The sequence below is a fragment of the Telmatherina bonti genome (assembly GCF_933228915.1).
Source record: "Telmatherina bonti genome assembly, chromosome: 12".
Classification (NCBI taxonomy): domain Eukaryota; kingdom Metazoa; phylum Chordata; class Actinopteri; order Atheriniformes; family Telmatherinidae; genus Telmatherina; species Telmatherina bonti.
In genome coordinates, this window is record NC_136610.1 from 2916778 (window position 1) to 2936271 (window position 19494).

General features: G+C 51.2%; 1 protein-coding gene across 3 annotated transcripts; it reads right to left on the reverse strand.

Annotated features, from left to right (window-relative positions):
* Positions 1-2054: 2054 nt before the first annotated feature.
* Positions 2055-7428, reverse strand: slbp (stem-loop histone mRNA binding protein). Of its 3 annotated transcripts, none has more exons than XM_079250437.1 (8): positions 7304-7428; positions 6032-6151; positions 5425-5538; positions 5286-5351; positions 2894-3016; positions 2664-2822; positions 2479-2590; positions 2055-2420 (listed from the first exon to the last, which is right to left on the reverse strand). In XM_079250437.1, exons 1-8 carry the CDS (start codon positions 7336-7338, stop codon positions 2289-2291), a joined length of 861 nt encoding a protein of 286 aa, XP_079106563.1. In that variant the 5' UTR covers positions 7339-7428; the 3' UTR covers positions 2055-2288. The 3 variants fall into 3 exon arrangements, with proteins under 3 accessions (XP_079106563.1, XP_079106564.1, XP_079106562.1); XM_079250438.1 differs by having other exon boundaries at positions 2055-2399; positions 5286-5357; XM_079250436.1 differs by having other exon boundaries at positions 5286-5357.
* Positions 7429-19494: the final 12066 nt, after the last annotated feature.

The following is a 19494-nucleotide window of genomic DNA, read 5'->3' on the forward strand; positions in this document are numbered from 1 at the left end:
AACAACAAAATTAAATGTAAATGTTTGCATTATGTGAATCTTGAAACATGCTTGTAATATTTCCCCATTAGCCAGCATGTCATTTTTTATAGTAAGTAGTCTTTTTAATTCCACTGTGTAACATACAGTAGCTGTGTGAGGCAACTGATGTTATCACTCTCTTGCAGTACATTGAAGACGCCAGTCTTTCTTGTAGTTAAATGTGTTCTAAAGTTATGAGAAAATTATGAGTCAGATGTCATTCTTACTTGTTTGCCCCAGTATATCTGGAACCGTAACATATTAAAATCTCTTTTATTTATCTTTAGAGCTGCAGTTGGTGAGCCTTATTTGCATTTTCACAAATAGAATAAAGGTTTCACAAATCAGAGACTATGTTTTATTGAATCTGCATATTATTTAGAATATTCCAGTCCATATGTGAAGAGTCTAAGTGTTGTAGTTTTTTGCCAGGACCTGGTCTAATGTGGTGTTGTTTCCGAAAAATTCAGTGGAATTGCCCTTTATACGTATTGCGAATCGGAAGCTAACTTCAGCCTCGTTTAAATAAGCCTGTTTTATTTTGAACAGCAGTTTTTCCTCCAATCAGTAGCTTCAGCCTCCATGAGCGTCTGGACGGACTGAATTCCTTGAATCAACGAACCAATGAAGACAAATGAATGTTTTTCACGTTTATTTAAATCAGTAAAGTTCTGCATGTATGGTGGGGTCGTTGCCTCTAACCAGAACCGCTCTCTGGTGAGAGACCAGTAAAGCCAAGCTTTGCTGTTCTGGACGTTGTCGCATGGGGAGCTGTGCGGTGGGCCGCAGAGCGGCAGGTTGCTTCTGGTTGCTTCTGGTTCTCCTGTTGATGTTCAGCTTTTCAAAGTAAAACTATTTCATGTGAAATCAGCTGTTGGCAAAGGACCAATCAGGAAGCTAGGGTGACGTTCATGCCCGGTCATGCCCAGTTTAAATTCGGGCGATGCTCGGGCAAAGCTCGGGCAAAGTTCGGGCAAAGTTCGGGCGATGCTCGGGCAAAGTTCAGGCAAAGTTCGGGCGATGCTCGGGCAAAGTTCAGGCAAAGTTCGGGCGATGCTCGGGCAAAGTTCAGGCAAAGTTCGGGCGATGCTCGGGCAAAGTTCGGGCGATGCTCGGGCAAAGTTCGGGCGATGCTCGGGCAAAGTTCGGGCAAAGTTCGGGCGATGCTCGGGCAAAGTTCGGGCATAGTTCGGGCGATGCTCGGGCGAAGTTCGGGCGATGCTCGGGCAAAGTTCGGGCGATGCTCGGGCAAAGTTCGGGCGATGCTCGGGCAAAGTTCGGGCAAAGTTCGGGCGATGCTCGGGCAAAGTTCGGGCATAGTTCGGGCGATGCTCGGGCAAAGTTCGGGCGATGCTCGGGCAAAGTTCGGGCGATGCTCGGGCGAAGTTCAGGCAAAGTTCGGGCGATGCTCGGGCAAAGTTCAGGCAAAGTTCGGGCAAAGTTCAGGCAAAGTTCGGGCGATGCTCGGGCGAAGTTCGGGCGATGCTCGGGCGATGCTCGGGCGATGCTCGGGCAAAGTTCGGGCATAGTTCGGGCAAAGTTCGGGCGATGCTCGGGCGATGCTCGGGCAAAGTTCGGGCAAAGTTCGGGCGATGCTCGGGCAAAGTTCGGGCGATGCTCGGGCAAAGTTCGGGCAAAGTTCGGGCGATGCTCGGGCAAAGTTCGGGCGATGCTCGGGCAAAGTTCGGGCATAGTTCGGGCAAAGTTCGGGCGATGCTCGGGCAAAGTTCGGGCATAGTTCGGGCAAAGTTCGGGCGATGCTCGGGCATAGTTCGGGCGATGCTCGGGCAAAGTTCGGGCGATGCTCGGGCAAAGTTCGGGCATAGTTCGGGCGATGCTCGGGCGAAGCTCGGGCAAAGTTCGGGCGATGCTCGGGCAAAGTTCGGGCGATGCTCGGGCAAAGTTCGGGCGATGCTCGGGCGAAGCTCGGTTCAGCGGGATCATCAGTCACTCAAACAAGCTCTGAAAACACTTTAAATGTTTTGGTTTATTTTATTTGAAAGTTTTCAACATGAAGATAAAAAAATCCGAAGTGACAGACAATGAAGGAAAACTCTTCAAACGCATCTGCAGACAATTAAAACCTGAATGTAACCGGGTCAGAACCACAGAAATGTCTTCACATTAACAGGCACGAACAAAGACCAGATCCTGGGCAGCAGATCCTGAATGGAACCGGACTCAAGCTGCTGCTGTGAGGAAGACTCTGATGGCTGACTGTCTGGACCAGAACCGGAAAACAACTGGAGCCGCTTGGCCCATGAGGGTCAACAGATGGAAGGTTCAGCCAGCGGCTTCTGTAGCATGGCGTCAGGATCCTCTTTAGTCTCCGTCCTCTGGACTTTAACCGGAGTACAGACACAGTCCTGGTCCTGGTCCTGGTTGGCAGCACAACAGAACTTCACAACCAGTCACACTCACGTCCAGATTCACAACGTTTCGTTCTGCTAAACTCACCTCGGCAGAGAAACTGGGCGTGTGCAGAGAAGCAGAGGCATCCCGGGAGTTTTCCGAGTTTGGGAATTCCAGCTCGATGTCCATGACGTCTCCCAGTTGCAGCTCGTCCAGACTGGAAAACAGGACACACCATCACGTCACACCCAGCAACCCCGCATGTTAACCACAGTCACAGCTTTCCTTACGCGTCATCGTCAGGGGACTTTCCGTGGCCGCCATCGGCTGGGGGGTCCCAGGCGTGCAGCCGGACCTTCCACAGCTTGATCTGCTGGTCCCAGGAGCGCCGGCTGTACTTCCGGAACTTGTTCGGAGTCTTGGGGTGAATGCCAGGCTGACGCATGTGTCTGAAAACACAAGCAGAGTTACTGCAAAGCGGACAGAATCAGGTCCCCTCGGTCATTCTGGATCAACTCACCTCGGAACTTCCTGGATGTATCGGTCATAAGCCAGTGTGTTCTTCCCGTAGTTGATCTGTTTCTGTCGGCGCAGCAACACGGCTTCATCTGTTTCCATGTTGTCTCCTTCTCTGGAGTCGCAGCTGCAGCAGACACATCATTCCAGGTCATTCCAGATGATTACTGTTCACATGTGGACTGCAGCAGGTTCTGAGCATCCAGCAAATGTGCCATCGCTGCAGGAGGCGGGAGCGTCACCAGGAGCGTCATCGGGAACGTTACTGAGGACGCCGCCGGGAACGTTACTGAGGACGCCGCCGGGAACGTTACTGAGGACGCCGCCGGGAACGTTACTGAGGACGTCTCCGGGAACGTTACTGAGGACGTCTCCGGGAACGTTACTGAGGACGTCTCCGGGAACGTTACTGAGGACGCCGCCGGGAACGTTACTGAGGACGTCTCCGGGAACGTTACTGAGGACGCCACCGGGAACGTTACTGAGGACGTCTCCGGGAACGTTACTGAGGACGCCACCGGGAACGTTACTGAGGACGCCACCGGGAACGTTACTGAGGACGCCACCGGGAACGTTACTGAGGACGCCACCGGGAACGTTACTGAGGACGCCACCGGGAACGTTACTGAGGACGTCTCCGGGAACGTTACTGAGGACGTCTCCGGGAACGTTACTGAGGACGTCTCCGGGAACGTTACTGAGGACGTCTCCGGGAACGTTACTGAGGACGCCGCCGGGAACGTTACTGAGGACGTCTCCGGGAACGTTACTGAGGACGCCACCGGGAACGTTACTGAGGACGTCTCCGGGAACGTTACTGAGGACGCCACCGGGAACGTTACTGAGGACGTCTCCGGGAACGTTACTGAGGACGCCACCGGGAACGTTACTGAGGACGCCACCGGGAACGTTACTGAGGACGCCACCGGGAACGTTACTGAGGACGCCACCGGGAACGTTACTGAGGACGTCTCCGGGAACGTTACTGAGGACGTCTCCGGGAACGTTACTGAGGACGCCGCCGGGAACGTTACTGAGGACGTCTCCGGGAACGTTACTGAGGACGTCTCCGGGAACATTACTGAGGACGTCTCCGGGAACGTTACTGAGGACGCCGCCGGGAACGTTACTGAGGACGTCTCCGGGAACGTTACTGAGGACGCCACCGGGAACATTACTGAGGACGTCTCCGGGAACGTTACTGAGGACGCCGCCGGGAACGTTACTGAGGACGTCTCCGGGAACGTTACTGAGGACGCCACCGGGAACGTTACTGAGGACGTCTCCGGGAACGTTACTGAGGACGCCACCGGGAACGTTACTGAGGACGTCTCCGGGAACGTTACTGAGGACGCCACCGGGAACATTACTGAGGACGTCTCCGGGAACGTTACTGAGGACGCCACCGGGAACGTTACTGAGGACGTCTCCGGGAACGTTACTGAGGACGCCACCGGGAACATTACTGAGGACGTCTCCGGGAACGTTACTGAGGACGCCACCGGGAACGTTACTGAGGACGTCTCCGGGAACGTTACTGAGGACGCCACCGGGAACATTACTGAGGACGTCTCCGGGAACGTTACTGAGGACGCCACCGGGAACATTACTGAGGACGTCTCCGGGAACGTTACTGAGGACGCCACCGGGAACATTACTGAGGACGTCTCCGGGAACGTTACTGAGGACGCCACCGGGAACGTTACTGAGGACGTCTCCGGGAACGTTACTGAGGACGCCACCGGGAACATTACTGAGGACGTCTCCGGGAACGTTACTGAGGACGCCGCCGGGAACGTTACTGAGGACGTCTCCGGGAACGTTACTGAGGACGCCACCGGGAACATTACTGAGGACGTCTCCGGGAACGTTACTGAGGACGCCACCGGGAACATTACTGAGGACGTCTCCGGGAACGTTACTGAGGACGCCACCGGGAACATTACTGAGGACGTCTCCGGGAACGTTACTGAGGACGCCACCGGGAACGTTACTGAGGACGTCTCCGGGAACGTTACTGAGGACGCCACCGGGAACATTACTGAGGACGTCTCCGGGAACGTTACTGAGGACGCCACCGGGAACGTTACTGAGGACGCCACCGGGAACGTTACTGAGGACGCCACCGGGAACATTACTGAGGACGTCTCCGGGAACGTTACTGAGGACGCCACCGGGAACATTACTGAGGACGTCTCCGGGAACGCCACTGAGGACGTCGCTGGGAGCATCAAGATGGCGACGGTGGGAACCAACCAGTGAGCTTTGAGAAACCCCTGGGTGACGCCACCGAGGCTCCGCCCACCCTTCCTACAGCCTCCGGCGTCACCATGTGTGACTGAAACAAAACAATGGAGTCATCGTTCAGTCCTCACAAGGTCTCGGACGAGAATTACCTCCCAGAAGATCCAGAGGAGGTCTTCCTCTCTCTGTGGGTGGCGTCTGAGCCCAGGATCCTCCTCCTGTATCTGAAGACACACGCCATCAGTGGAAACTCAGGAAAACCAACCAGAACCAGAACAGGCCCAGTTTTACCGCTGCATGTCTCTGTGGACGTCCCTCCTCATGTCCTCCTCCTCCTCTACCTGGCTGCCCCAGTCCGACCGCCCACAGCGAGAGACTGGACCCGCGCTCTCTGGAGTCGTGAAACTACGGAGCCAACACAAAGCCAACAAGCATGAACACGTAGTTTCCGTGGCAGCAGCAGGCGTTGCAGTCACATGACTGAGTGTGGCGATCAGTACCTTACACAGATAGTTCTGATTCTTGTAGATGCTCCATGACTTTTTATTTCTCAGTATTTGCAGTTATACATGAAAAATGCTGCTTTCTGGAATCTTTAAAGCGTGTTTTTACATAAAGCAGACGGGTTACGAGCTGCAATCCCTGGAAACGGTGGTGCTTTTTCTCATGCTAATACAAACCGTGGTGTATTGCTGCAATTTTTAAAATAATCAAAAGACTAATTGATTAATCAATTAATTGATAAGGACAGCTCTACTGCTAACTTTAGAATAAAACAGACAGCAGCTGACAGTTTCACCAAATTTAGTGTGAAAAGATCTGATCAGCAGCAGAGGGAGTCACGCATTCAGTCATGCATCTACCAATGAAACTTCCATCACTAAACCTGACTTGTTACCTGGAGTGTCTGCAGTCAGAGGGTCCCTGTGCCCCCCACTCATCGTCAGCTCCACCGTGGGTCCTCAGGCTGCCATCGTTCCCCCTCTTTCTGCAGTGGGACCACCGAGTTGGGCCGCTGCTGCAGAGGACACAACATATTCCTGCTTTTTAACACGATCAGATTGTGGAAGATCAGAGCAGGACTAGCGCACACAGCCAGAGAGCTCCCCGAGGAGGGCTCGCAGTTCCAGCTTTATGGGGGAACAGTAACCAGACCTAACCAGTAGCCAGGTCTAACCAGTGGCCAGACCTAACCAGTAAATTGACCTAACCAGTGGCCAGACCTAACCAGTAGCCAGGTCTAACCAGTAAATAGACCTAACCAGTAGCCAGGTCTAACCAGTAAATAGACCTAACCAGTGGCCAGATCTAACCAGTAGCCAGACCTAACCAGTAAATAGACCTAACCAGTAGCCAGGTCTAACCAGTGGCCAGACCTAACCAGTAGCCAGACCTAATCAGTAAATAGATCTAATCAGTAAACAGACCTAACCAGTATATAGACCTAACCAGTAAATAGATCTAACCAGTAAACAGACCTAACCAGTGAATAGATCTAACCAGTAGCCAGACCTAACCAGTAAATAGATCTAATCAGTAAACAGACCTAACCAGTATATAGACCTAACCAGTAGCCAGACCTAACCAGTAAATAGATCTAACCAGTAAACAGACCTAACCAGTGAATAGATCTAACCAGTAGCCAGACCTAATCAGTAAATAGATCTAACCAGTAGCCAGACCTAACCAGTAGCCAGATCTAACCAGTAAATAGACCTAACCAGTAGCCAGACCTAATCAGTAACCAGACCTAATCAGTAACCAGACCTAACCAGTAGCCAGACCTAACCAGTAAATAGATCTAACCAGTAGCCAGATCTAACCAGTAAATAGATCTAACCAGTAGCCAGATCTAACCAGTAAATAGATCTAACCAGTAGCCAGATCTAACCAGTAAATAGATCTAACCAGTAGCCAGATCTAACCAGTAAATAGATCTAACCAGTAGCCAGATCTAACCAGTAAATAGACCTAACCAGTAGATACTGATCTTATGCAGTTTAACAGCGGAGGGAAACCTTCCCAGCAGTCTGGAGCAGAACCAGTTCTTCTGTCACCAGTTTGGGACGGAACCGTGGACGGACCTGCATCCGGATCCATTTACGACTCGGGACAAAAACCCGGAAAACTACCAGAAACGATAGGCTAAGTGCAGAAGTTCTGCCCCAACCTGAAGTTCTGTCCGCTGGGCTCAAAATCACTCATCTTTTCACGTCTTGTGGACCGCGCCGGTTCCGACCTCCAACGACAATAAGCGCCAAACGAGAAAGCGCGCGCCTCCAAACGACTCGACAGGTCACGTGACCGGAAGTGGAGACCTCTTCTTCGTTTTCCTTCTCTCTCTTTTTCATAGACATCATATATACGTATGTCTATGTCTCTTTTTTAGGTAGTAATGGCGGTTAGTGAACCAGCATGATGGCGCATGTGCGACCACTGCTGGACCGGAGTGGTCCGGTTCCCGCCATATACATATGTATATATATATATATATATACATATATATATATATATATATATATATATATATATATATATATATATATATATATATATATATATATATATATATCAGTATATATATATATATATATATATATATATATATATATATATATATATATATATATATATATATATATATATATCAGTATATATATATATATATATATATATATATATATATATATATATATATATATATATATATATATATATATATATATATATATATATATATCAGTATATATATATATATATATATATATATATATATATATATATATATATATATATATATATATATATATATATATATATATATATATATATATATATATATATGTATATATATATATATATATATATATTGGGAAGGACCATAGACATATACATGATGTCTTTGGGAGGGACCATAGACATATACATGATGTCTTTGGGAGGGACCATAGACATATACATGATGTCTTTGGGAAGGACCATAGACATATACATGATGTCTTTGGGACCATAGACATATACATGATGTCTTTGGGAAGGACCATAGACATATACATGATGTCTTTGGGAGGGACCATAGACATATACATGATGTCTTTGGGAGGGACCATAGACATATACATGATGTCTTTGGGAAGGACCATAGACATATACATGATGTCTTTGGGAGGGACCATAGACATATACATGATGTCTTTGGGAGGGACCATAGACATATACATGATGTCTTTGGGAAGGACCATAGACATATACATGATGTCTTTGGGAGGGACCATAGACATATACATGATGTCTTTGGGAGGGACCATAGACATATACATGATGTCTTTGGGAGGGACCATAGACATATACATGATGTCTTTGGGAGGGACCATAGACATATACATGATGTCTTTGGGAAGGACCATAGACATATACATGATGTCTTTGGGAGGGACCATAGACATATACATGATGTCTTTGGGAGGGACCATAGACATATACATGATGTCTTTGGGAAGGACCATAGACATATACATGATGTCTTTAGGAGGGACTACCAGCCATGTCTGAGAGGGAGGCGCTCTCTCCTCATTGGCTACTGGCCGCTTACGTCTGGTTCCGGTTTCCGGTAAATTAAAGCCTGTTTTCGAGCTGAAGCGGATTAATGGAACCTCTCAGGTGAGGAAGACTTCGATGCAGAAAGGTCTGACAAGCTGCGCATGAACGGTGATGAAGATTGACCTTCCTCATCAGTCAGTTGGAGCGTGTGATGTTCTTCCAGGTGCCGGATGAAGGAGCATCGTCTTCCTCACTGCGTAAGACTGAAATCTGTTGTCAAGCGGCGGCTTGAACTGAAAACGTAGAAAGCCTCGTGGTTGCTGTTGGCAACGAAAGCCATGCGCGCGCCTGTGCGCGTGTCACGTTGCTGAAACAGCTGATTTCGTACAGAATGGGTGTTTTTAAAGCGTCACGTCCCGCGTGGATCGTCCAGACACGCCAGGTCTGTGTTCCAACATGCTAAATTCAGGACAAACGGACACACTTACTGTTTGTGTTTGTTATTTCTTAGAAGTGGCAGAACTGGAAGTTTCCATGTGTCCTGGGGTCGTCCAGTCTGCTGGAACCTGTGTTGCTTTCCACTGACATCTGTCTGGAAGGATGTTTCAAGCTTATAAAGCTGATGCTTCTCTACCTTTTATGCATTTCTACCTTTACGTTTTTGTCATAGACTGTATATAAAAATATTATATGTATGTATGTATGTATGTATATATATATATATATATATATATATATATATATATATATATATATGGAGAGAAAGAGAGAGAGAGAGATTATATATACATATAGATATAGACCATATACATAGACCATATTCTTTCATACACGGTCTATGGTATTTGTACATTTATGTGTTGGAAATTTATGTATTTTCATTGCATCTTGCTCAAAATGGCAATGGAGCAGCCACTTGATTTTTGGCATATCGATTCAGATCACAGACATCGTCTGTCAGTTTCCATATGGACCGGAACGTTGTTTTTATCTATTACTGTCAGACTGGTTCTCCTGGCTCAGCTGGACCATCCTCGTCTTGGTTTACATGGACAGGAATGCAGCTGGGCCATGTGGTTCAGAACCAGACCCATTTGACGGGACTTTACCGAACCTCCCCCTAGTTCTAACTAGCCTTTACCAACTCCAGCTGGAGTCACTGAGTTTAACCTGACTTAGGACACATTAACATCAGCCTTTTTTATGCAAATCTGAGTCCGTTTGCTCGGAAAGTCCGCTTCGTTTGTCGAAATGTGAACCAAACTCACCCCATCTGATTGTTACCGACTCTGACCAGCCCTCACTGACTGTAACCTGCTTTTATCTGTCACCAACTACTTCGAAACTACTTCTTCTAACTACCTAAACTGGCCTTAACCAACCCTAGTTATCTCTGGTGAAATAAGTAAACTCCTTCTATCTTAGAGAAATAGCTCACCTAATCTGACCCCACCTGACTCTGCCAGACTCTAAGGCAGAGCTACTGGGTTCAGTCCCACGAGGACCGCAGTCCTTAAGGTTTGTCCTGCTCCAACACACCTGGCTCAGGTGTCTCGCGAGTCACTGGGCAGAAGCTGTTGGGTCTATTTCAGTCAGGTGTGTTGGAGCAGGACTCCGCCTTCATGGGACCATGTTGAGCAAACTTTCTCTAAACTAACCCTAATCAACTCTAACTAATCCAGACTAGTTATTACTCATGGTTTCCGAGAACAGCCGGTGGATTAAAACCATTGTGTGGTAATGTGCTGGTAGAGATGAGCACCCTGACCTTCCCCTGCCTGTTCTCCTTCAGCTCTACATCCAGGATGGACCAGAACAACCCAGAAACCACCAAGGATCCTGGAAGAGAATCTGGAGGTGATGTTTTACTCTTAAAAAATGTGGGTCAGGTGACCCGGTTAGCATGTCATGTCTGGTCCAAACACATGACCTGTCAGTGTGCAGCCTCACGACTTTCTATCTGTTCTGTTCCCTAGAACTTGTTGTGGAGACAGTTCAGTAGAAACAGAGCTTAGTGGACCAGCTAACATGTTGTTTGTTTTGTCTCTTTCAGACGAGGAGAAGCAGGAATCTGTGTGTCCAGAACAGCAACAGGTAGGTAAATAGTTAATTTACATGTTTAATATGACTTAGGACGCATTCACATCAGCCTTTTTGATCCGAATCCCACTCCGTTTGCTGGGAGAGCCGCTTCATTTGGGGAAATGTGAATGCGCCAAAAGAATTCTGATTTGGACCAAAGAAGCGGACTTGGTTCGCCTACAAACGCAGGTCTCGGCCCGTTTCAAGCAGACTACAAACCAAGTCCCTTCCTGCATGTGGCGTAGCGTTGCATTGTGGGTAAATCCATAGCGATGGCGTTAAGGGTCCTCTGCCTCGTCTGGTGTTCATACTGCGTCCATTGTTGCAGTGGATTTCTGCAGGATACTTGCATAAGACACAATAAAAACCCAAAACAGCCATAGTTTGGTCTCCATGTTTAACTGGCAGGTGGAGGAAACAGAGTTTTCTTCTTCACGCCGGTCTGGTCCTCTCTTCTGCTAAATACTAGTGCAGCGCCACCTCTGGTGGGAATGGGGAGATATTATTCTAATGGTTTGACTGGTTTCACCAAAGTGCAGCGTGAACACGCTCCGCATGGATACACCCCCCTACAGCCGGACCCAGTCCCCAACTGGACCGAGTCCCCAACTGGACCGAGACCCCAGCCCAACCGGACCGAGACCCCAGCCCAACCGGACCGAGACCCCAGCCCAACCGGACCGAGTCCCCAACCCAGCCGGACCGAGTCCCCAACCCAGCCGGACCGAGTCCCCAACCGGACCGAGACCCCAGCCCAACCGGACCGAGACCCCAGCCCAACCGGACCGAGTCCCCAACCCAGCCGGACCGAGTCCCCAACCGGACCGGGTCCCCAACCCAGCCGGACCGGGTCCCCAACCGGACTGGACCGAGTCCCCAACCCAACTGGACCGAGTCCCCAACCCAACTGGACCGAGTCCCCAACCCAACTTGACCGAGTCCCCAACCCAACTTGACCGAGTCCCCAACCCAACTTGACCGGGTCCCCAACCGGACCGGGTCCCCAACCGGACCGAGTCCCCAACCCAGCCGGACCGAGTCCCCAACCCAGCCGGACCGAGTCCCCAACCCAGCCGGACCGAGTCCCCAACCCAACCGGACCGAGTCCCCAACCGGACCGAGTCCCCAACCCAACTTGACCGAGTCCCCAACCGGACCGAGTCCCCAACCCAACTTGACCGAGTCCCCAACCGGACCGAGTCCCCAACCGGACCGGGTCCCCAACCCAGCCGGACCGAGTCCCCAACCGGACCGGGTCCCCAACCCAGCCGGACCGAGTCCCCAACCCAGCCGGACCGAGTCCCCAACCCAACCGGACCGAGTCCCCAACCGGACCGAGTCCCCAACCCAACTTGACCGAGTCCCCAACCGGACCGAGTCCCCAACCGGACCGGGTCCCCAACCCAGCCGGACCGAGTCCCCAACCGGACTGAGTTCCCAACAGCCTGGTCCCAGCCTGGTTCCAGTGCGGGCTAAGCCGGTCCCAGTCTAGTGAAGCCTGGCCCAGCCTGACCCCTCACCTCCATGAGCAGTGGAAGGTTGATCTTCCCGAGCGATGTCAGGAAGCAGATGAATCTTTGCCTTTCCTACCAGCATTTTGGTGACAAACTGAATCATTACATGTTTTTGTCTTGCAGATGAAATGCAGTTCCTGCCTTGTGACGGATGATCTGAGCACAGACGGTACTATTTTGCTTCCACTGGGGTTCTGATAGAGGGCCAGTTTAGCTTCTCTGTGTGGCTGCAGTGACATAGCTATCCTTTACTAGCCTTAGCCAACCTCCAAAGCTACGACTACAAAGCTACATTTCCATTCACTACAATTCAATGCACTTCAGTTTATTTGTATAGTGCAGACACCTCAGTTCAAACCAATATCGAGCTGATAAAAACCAACTGATTGCATGTAATCTTGACCTGGATCCAATCCTCCATCCTAAGCTGCATGAAGCCACAGTGGGAAGTCGACAAGGTGGACTTCCCTCTGTTTGCGACAGTGGGAAGAAAAAAACTCCCTTTTAACAGGAAAAAACTCCCTCCAGCAGAACCCGGCTCAGGGAGGGCAGCCATCTGCCTCGACTGGTTGGGATGGAGAGGACAGGAAAGACAGATCATGTTCAGCAGCTTTTAGTCTGGAAGACCTGCGTGCAGAAACAGGATAAATATTCTAATGATGGCAAGACTGTCTCCTATTTATACAAAGAGGAAAAGGAGCAGAGAGATGAAGAGGAAGGGCTCAGTGCATCATGGGACATCTCCATGGCAGCATAACTAATGGATGTCTAGACGACCCCCGACTACAGGAACATAACCTGGATAGTTGGGTCCCGTACATGCAGACTCCTCCTCAGGAGACGCTCGGACCAGAACTATGAGCTTCTTTAAAAAGGAAGGTTTTCAGCTCCATCTAAAAGGTAGAGAGGGATCTGGTTCCATAAGAGAGGCGTTTGATCGCCGAAGACTCTTCCTCCCATCATACTCTACTGCCTATTTTCCATCACTATCAGCTTGTCTCAACTCGACTCGTCTCAGCTTGGTCCGGTTTCTTTTCCATGACGGTTTAGTACCAGGTCTAAAAGGGGCGGGGTTTGTGTGAAATCACTGTGATGTCACTGTTGTGCACGACAAGCTCTACAACAACGCAGGACCGAGAGGCAATCTGCTACTTGGTTGTTTCCGTCTGTTGGAACCACTTCCAGTCTCGTCTGTTTGATCCACTCCAACCATCGTGGTCCTTGACCTGCCGATTGTCCCTTTGGAGCTTTTCCAGCTTCTCTCGACGCTGCTGGAAACTCCCTTGCTAGCTGTAGACATTGAGTCGGAAAGCTCATTGATTTTTTCATTTCGTGTTGCTCCATCTTGTTCCTTCTGTATCCTGTCTTCAGCAACCAAAGAAATCTCCACCTCGGTGTTGGACCACGGAAAAGATTTCGTTCCGCCATTGTTTGTCTCGAAATGTAAACGCCTTAGTGTCGCTCTTCCAATGATGTCTCTCCCTGACCTTTGATTGGCCGTGCCCCTAACCAATAGCAGCATGCAGTCCACAGCGTCCACATCTTCCACATCTTCCACAGCGTCCACGGCGTCCACATGTTCCACATCGTCCACATCTTCCACATCTTCCACATCTTCCACATCGTCCACATCTTCCACAGCGTCCACATCGTCCACAGCGTCCACATCGTCCACATGTTCCACATCGTCCACATCGTCCACATGTTCCACATCGTCCACATGTTCCACATCGTCCACATCTTCCACAGCGTCCACATCTTCCACATCGTCCACATCTTCCACAGCGTCCACATCGTCCACATCGTCCACATCGTCCACATCGTCCACATCTTCCACAGCGTCCACATCGTCCACAGCGTCCACATCGTCCACATGTTCCACATCGTCCACATCGTCCACATGTTCCACATCGTCCACATCTTCCACAGCGTCCACATCTTCCACATCGTCTACATCTTCCACAGCGTCCACGGCGTCCACATGGTCCACATGTTCCACATCGTCCACATCTTCCACATCGTCTACATCTTCCACAGCGTCCACATCGTCCACATCGTCCACATGTTCCACAGCGTCCACATCGTCCACGGCGTCCACATGTTCCACATCGTCCACATCTTCCACAGTGTCCACATCTTCCACATCGTCCACATCGTCCACATCTTCCACATCTTCCACAGCGTCCACATCGTCCACAGCGTCCACATCTTCCACATCTTCCACAGCGTCCACGGCGTCCACATGTTCCACATCGTCCACATCTTCCACAGTGTCCACATCTTCCACAGTGTCCACATCTTCCACATCTTCCACATCGTCCACATCTTCCACAGCGTCCACATCGTCCACAGCGTCCACATCGTCCACATCGTCCACATGTTCCACATCGTCCACATCTTCCACAGCGTCCACATCTTCCACATCGTCTACATCTTCCACAGCGTCCACGGCGTCCACATGGTCCACATGTTCCACATCGTCCACATCTTCCAAATCGTCTACATCTTCCACAGTGTCCACATCGTCCACATCGTCCACATGTTCCACAGCGTCCACATCTTCCACATCGTCCACATCGTCCACATCGTCCACATCTTCCACAGCGTCCACATCGTCCACAGCGTCCACATCTTCCACATCTTCCACAGCGTCCACGGCGTCCACATGTTCCACATCGTCCACATCTTCCACAGTGTCCACATCTTCCACAGTGTCCACATCTTCCACATCTTCCACATCGTCCACATCTTCCACAGCGTCCACATCGTCCACAGCGTCCACATCGTCCACATCGTCCACATGTTCCACATCGTCCACATCTTCCACAGCGTCCACATCTTCCACATCGTCTACATCTTCCACAGCGTCCACGGCGTCCACATGGTCCACATGTTCCACATCGTCCACATCTTCCAAATCGTCTACATCTTCCACAGTGTCCACATCGTCCACATCGTCCACATGTTCCACAGCGTCCACATCTTCCACATCGTCCACATCGTCCACATCGTCCACATCTTCCACATCTTCCACAGCGTCCACAGCGTCCACGGCGTCCACAGCGTCCACATCGTCCACATCGTCCACATCGTCCACATCGTCCACATCTTCCACATCTTCCACATCGTCCACATCGTCCACATCGTCCACATCGTCCACATCTTCCACAGCGTCCACAGCGTCCACGGCGTCCACAGCGTCCACATCGTCCACATCGTCCACATCGTCCACATCGTCCACATCTTCCACATCGTCTACATCGTCTACATCTTCCACATCGTCCACATCGTCCACATCGTCCACATCGTCCACATGTTCCACATCGTCCACATCGTCCACATGTTCCACATCGTCCACATCGTCCACATGTTCCACAGCGTCCACATCTTCCACAGCGTCCACATCGTCCACATGTTCCACAGCGTCCACATCGTCCACATCGTCCACATCGTCCACAGCATCCACAGCGTCCACATCGTCCACATCGTCCACATCGTCCACGGCGTCCACGGCGTCCACATCGTCCACATCTTCCACAGCGTCCACATCGTCCACATCGTCCACATCGTCCACATCGTCCACATCGTCCACAGCGTCCACATCTTCCACAGCGTCCACATTGTCCACATCTTCCACAGCGTCCACATTGTCCACATCGTCCACATCGTCCACATCGTCCACATCGTCCACATCGTCCACATCTTCCACAGCGTCCACATCTTCCACATCTTCCACATCTTCCACAGCGTCCACAGCGTCCACATCTGCCACATTGTCCACATCTTCCACATCGTCCACATGTTCCACATCGTCCACATCGTCCACATGTTCCACAGCGTCCACATGTTCCACAGCGTCCACATGTTCCACAGCGTCCACAGCGTCCACATCGTCCACAGCGTCCACAGCGTCCACATCGTCCACATGTTCCACAGCGTCCACATGTTCCACATCGTCCACATCGTCCACATCTTCCACAGCGTCCACAGCGTCCACATGTTCCACATCGTCCACATGTTCCACATCGTCCACATCGTCCACATCGTCCACATCGTCCACATGTTCCACATCGTCCACATGTTCCACATCGTCCACATGTTCCACATCGTCCACATGTTCCACATCTTCCACATCGTCCACATCTTCCACGGCGTCCACGGCGTCCACATCGTCCACATGTTCCACAGCGTCCACATGTTCCACATGTTCCACATCGTCTACATCTTCCACATCGTCCACATCGTCCACATCGTCCACGGCGTCCACATCGTCCACATGTTCCACATCGTCCACATCGTCCACAGCGTCCACAGCGTCCACAGCGTCCACAGCGTCCACATCGTCCACATCTTCCACATCGTCCACATCGTCCACATCGTCCACAGCGTCCACATCTTCCACAGCGTCCACATTGTCCACATTGTCCACATGTTCCACATCGTCCACATCGTCCACATGTTCCACAGCGTCCACAGCGTCCACATGTTCCACATCGTCCACAGCGTCCACATCGTCCACATCGTCCACAGCGTCCACAGCGTCCACATCTTCCACATCTTCCACATCGTCCACAGCGTCCACATCTGCCACATCGTCCACATCTTCCACACTGTCCAAGTCTTCCACATCTTCCACAGCGTCCACGGCGTCCACATCGTCCATATCTTCCACGGTGTCCACATCTTCCACATCGTCCACATCTTCCACATTGTCCACATCGTCCACATCTTCCACAGCATCCACATCTTCCACATCTTCCACATCGTCCACAGCGTCCACATCTGCCACATCGTCCACATCTTCCACACTGTCCAAGTCTTCCACATCTTCCACAGCGTCCACGGCGTCCACATCGTCCATATCTTCCACGGCGTCCACGGCGTCCACATCGTCCATATCTTCCACGGCGTCCACGGCGTCCACATCGTCCACATGTTCCACATCGTCCACATGTTCCACATCGTCCACATGTTCCACATCGTCCACATCGTCCACATGTTCCACAGCGTCCACATGTTCCACATGTTCCACATCGTCTACATCTTCCACATCTTCCACATCGTCCACATCGTCCACGGCGTCCACATCGTCCACATCGTCCACATCGTCCACAGCGTCCACAGCGTCCACATCTTCCACATCTTCCACAGCGTCCACAGCGTCCACATCTTCCACATCTTCCACATCTTCCACAACGTCCACATCTTCCACAGCGTCCACATCTTCCACAGCGTCCACATCTTCCACAGCGTCCACATCTTCCACAGTGTCCACATCTTCCACATCTTCCACATCTTCCACAGCGTACACATCTGCCACATCGTCCACATCTTCCACACTGTCCAAGTCTTCCACATCTTCCACGGCGTCCACATCTTCCACGGCGTCCACATCGTCCACATCGTCCACATCGTCCACAGCGTCCACATGTTCCACAGCGTCCACATCTTCCATGGCGTCCACATCTTCCACATGTTCCACAGCGTCCACATCTTCCACAGCGTCCACATCTTCCACAGTGTCCACATCTTCCACATCGTCCACGGTGTCCACATCTGCCACATCGTCCACATCTTCCACAGCGTCCACGGCGTCCACATCTTCCACATGTTCCACATCTTCCACATGTTCCACATCGTCCACATCTTCCACGGCGTCCACATCTTCCACATCTTCCACATCTTCCACATCTTCCACATCGTCCACATCTTCCACATCGTCCACATGTTCCACATGTTCCACATGTTCCACATCGTCCACGGCGTCCACAGCGTCCACATCTTCCACACCTTCCACACCTTCCACATGTTCCACGGCGTCCACATCGTCCACAGCGTCCACAGCGTCCACATCTTCCACATTGTCCACATCGTCCACATTGTCCACATCGTCCACATCGTCCACATTGTCCACATCGTCCACATCGTCCACATTGTCCACATCGTCCACATTGTCCACAGCGTCCACAGCGTCCACATCTTCCACATCTTCCACATCTTCCACATCTTCCACATCGTCCACAGCTTCCACATCGTCCACAGCTTCCACAGCGTCCACATCGTCCACAGCGTCCACGGCGTCCACAGCTTCCACATCGTCCACAGCTTCCACAGCTTCCACAGCTTCCACATCGTCCACAGCGTCCACGGCGTCCACATCGTCCACGGCGTCCACATCTTCCACATCTTCCACATCGTCCACATGTTCCACAGCGTCCACATCTTCCACGGCGTCCACATCTTCCACATGTTCCACAGCGTCCACATCTTCCACATGTTCCACAGCGTCCACATCTTCCACAGTGTCCACATCTTCCACATCGTCCACAGTGTCCACATCTTCCACATCGTCCACAGTGTCCACATCTGCCACATCGTCCACATCTTCCACAGCGTCCACGGCGTCCACATCTTCCACGGCGTCCACATCTTCCACGGCGTCCACATCTTCCACATGTTCCACATCGTCCACATCTTCCACGGCGTCCACATCTTCCACATCGTCCACATCTTCCACATCGTCCACATGTTCCACATGTTCCACATGTTCCACATGTTCCACATCTTCCACATCTTCCACGGCGTCCACAGCGTCCACATCGTCCACATGTTCCACATCGTCCACATGTTCCACATGTTCCACATCTTCCACATCTTCCACATCGTCCACATGTTCCACATCTTCCACATCGTCCGCATGTTCCACATGTTCCACATCGTCCACATCTTCCACGGCGTCCACATCTTCCACATCGTCCACATCGTCCACATGTTCCACATGTTCCACATGTTCCACGGCGTCCACGGCGTCCACGGCGTCCACAGCGTCCACAGCGACCACGTCGTCCACGTCGTCCACGTCGTCCACATCGTCCACATCGTCCACAGCGTCCACAGCGTCCACAGCGACCACAGCGTCCACGTCTTCCACAGCGTCCACGTCTTCCACAGCGTCCACAGCGACCACAGCGTCCACGTTGTCCACATCTTCCACATCTTCCACATCTTCCACATCGTCCACAGCGTCCACATCTTCCACATGTTCCACGGCATCCACATCTTCCACGGCGTCCACATCTTCCACGGCGTCCACATCTTCCACGGCGTCCCACAGCGTCCACATCTTCCACAGTGTCCACATCTTCCACAGTGTCCACATCTTCCACAGTGTCCACATCTTCCACATCTTCCACATCGTCCACATCGTCCACAGCGTCCACATCGT

Bases quoted from the DNA above. Each gene is read 5' to 3' on its own strand.
- slbp (XM_079250436.1), bottom strand. From the start codon at position 7,338: ATGAGTGATTTTGAGCCCAGCGGACAGAACTTCAG. The intron at 5,539-6,031 runs GTAACAAGTCAG...TTGGCTCCGTAG, and splicing joins TCTGACTGCAGACACTCCAG to TTTCACGACTCCAGAGAGCG. The intron at 5,358-5,424 runs GTAAAACTGGGC...GTGTGTCTTCAG, and splicing joins GTCCACAGAGACATGCAGCG to ATACAGGAGGAGGATCCTGG.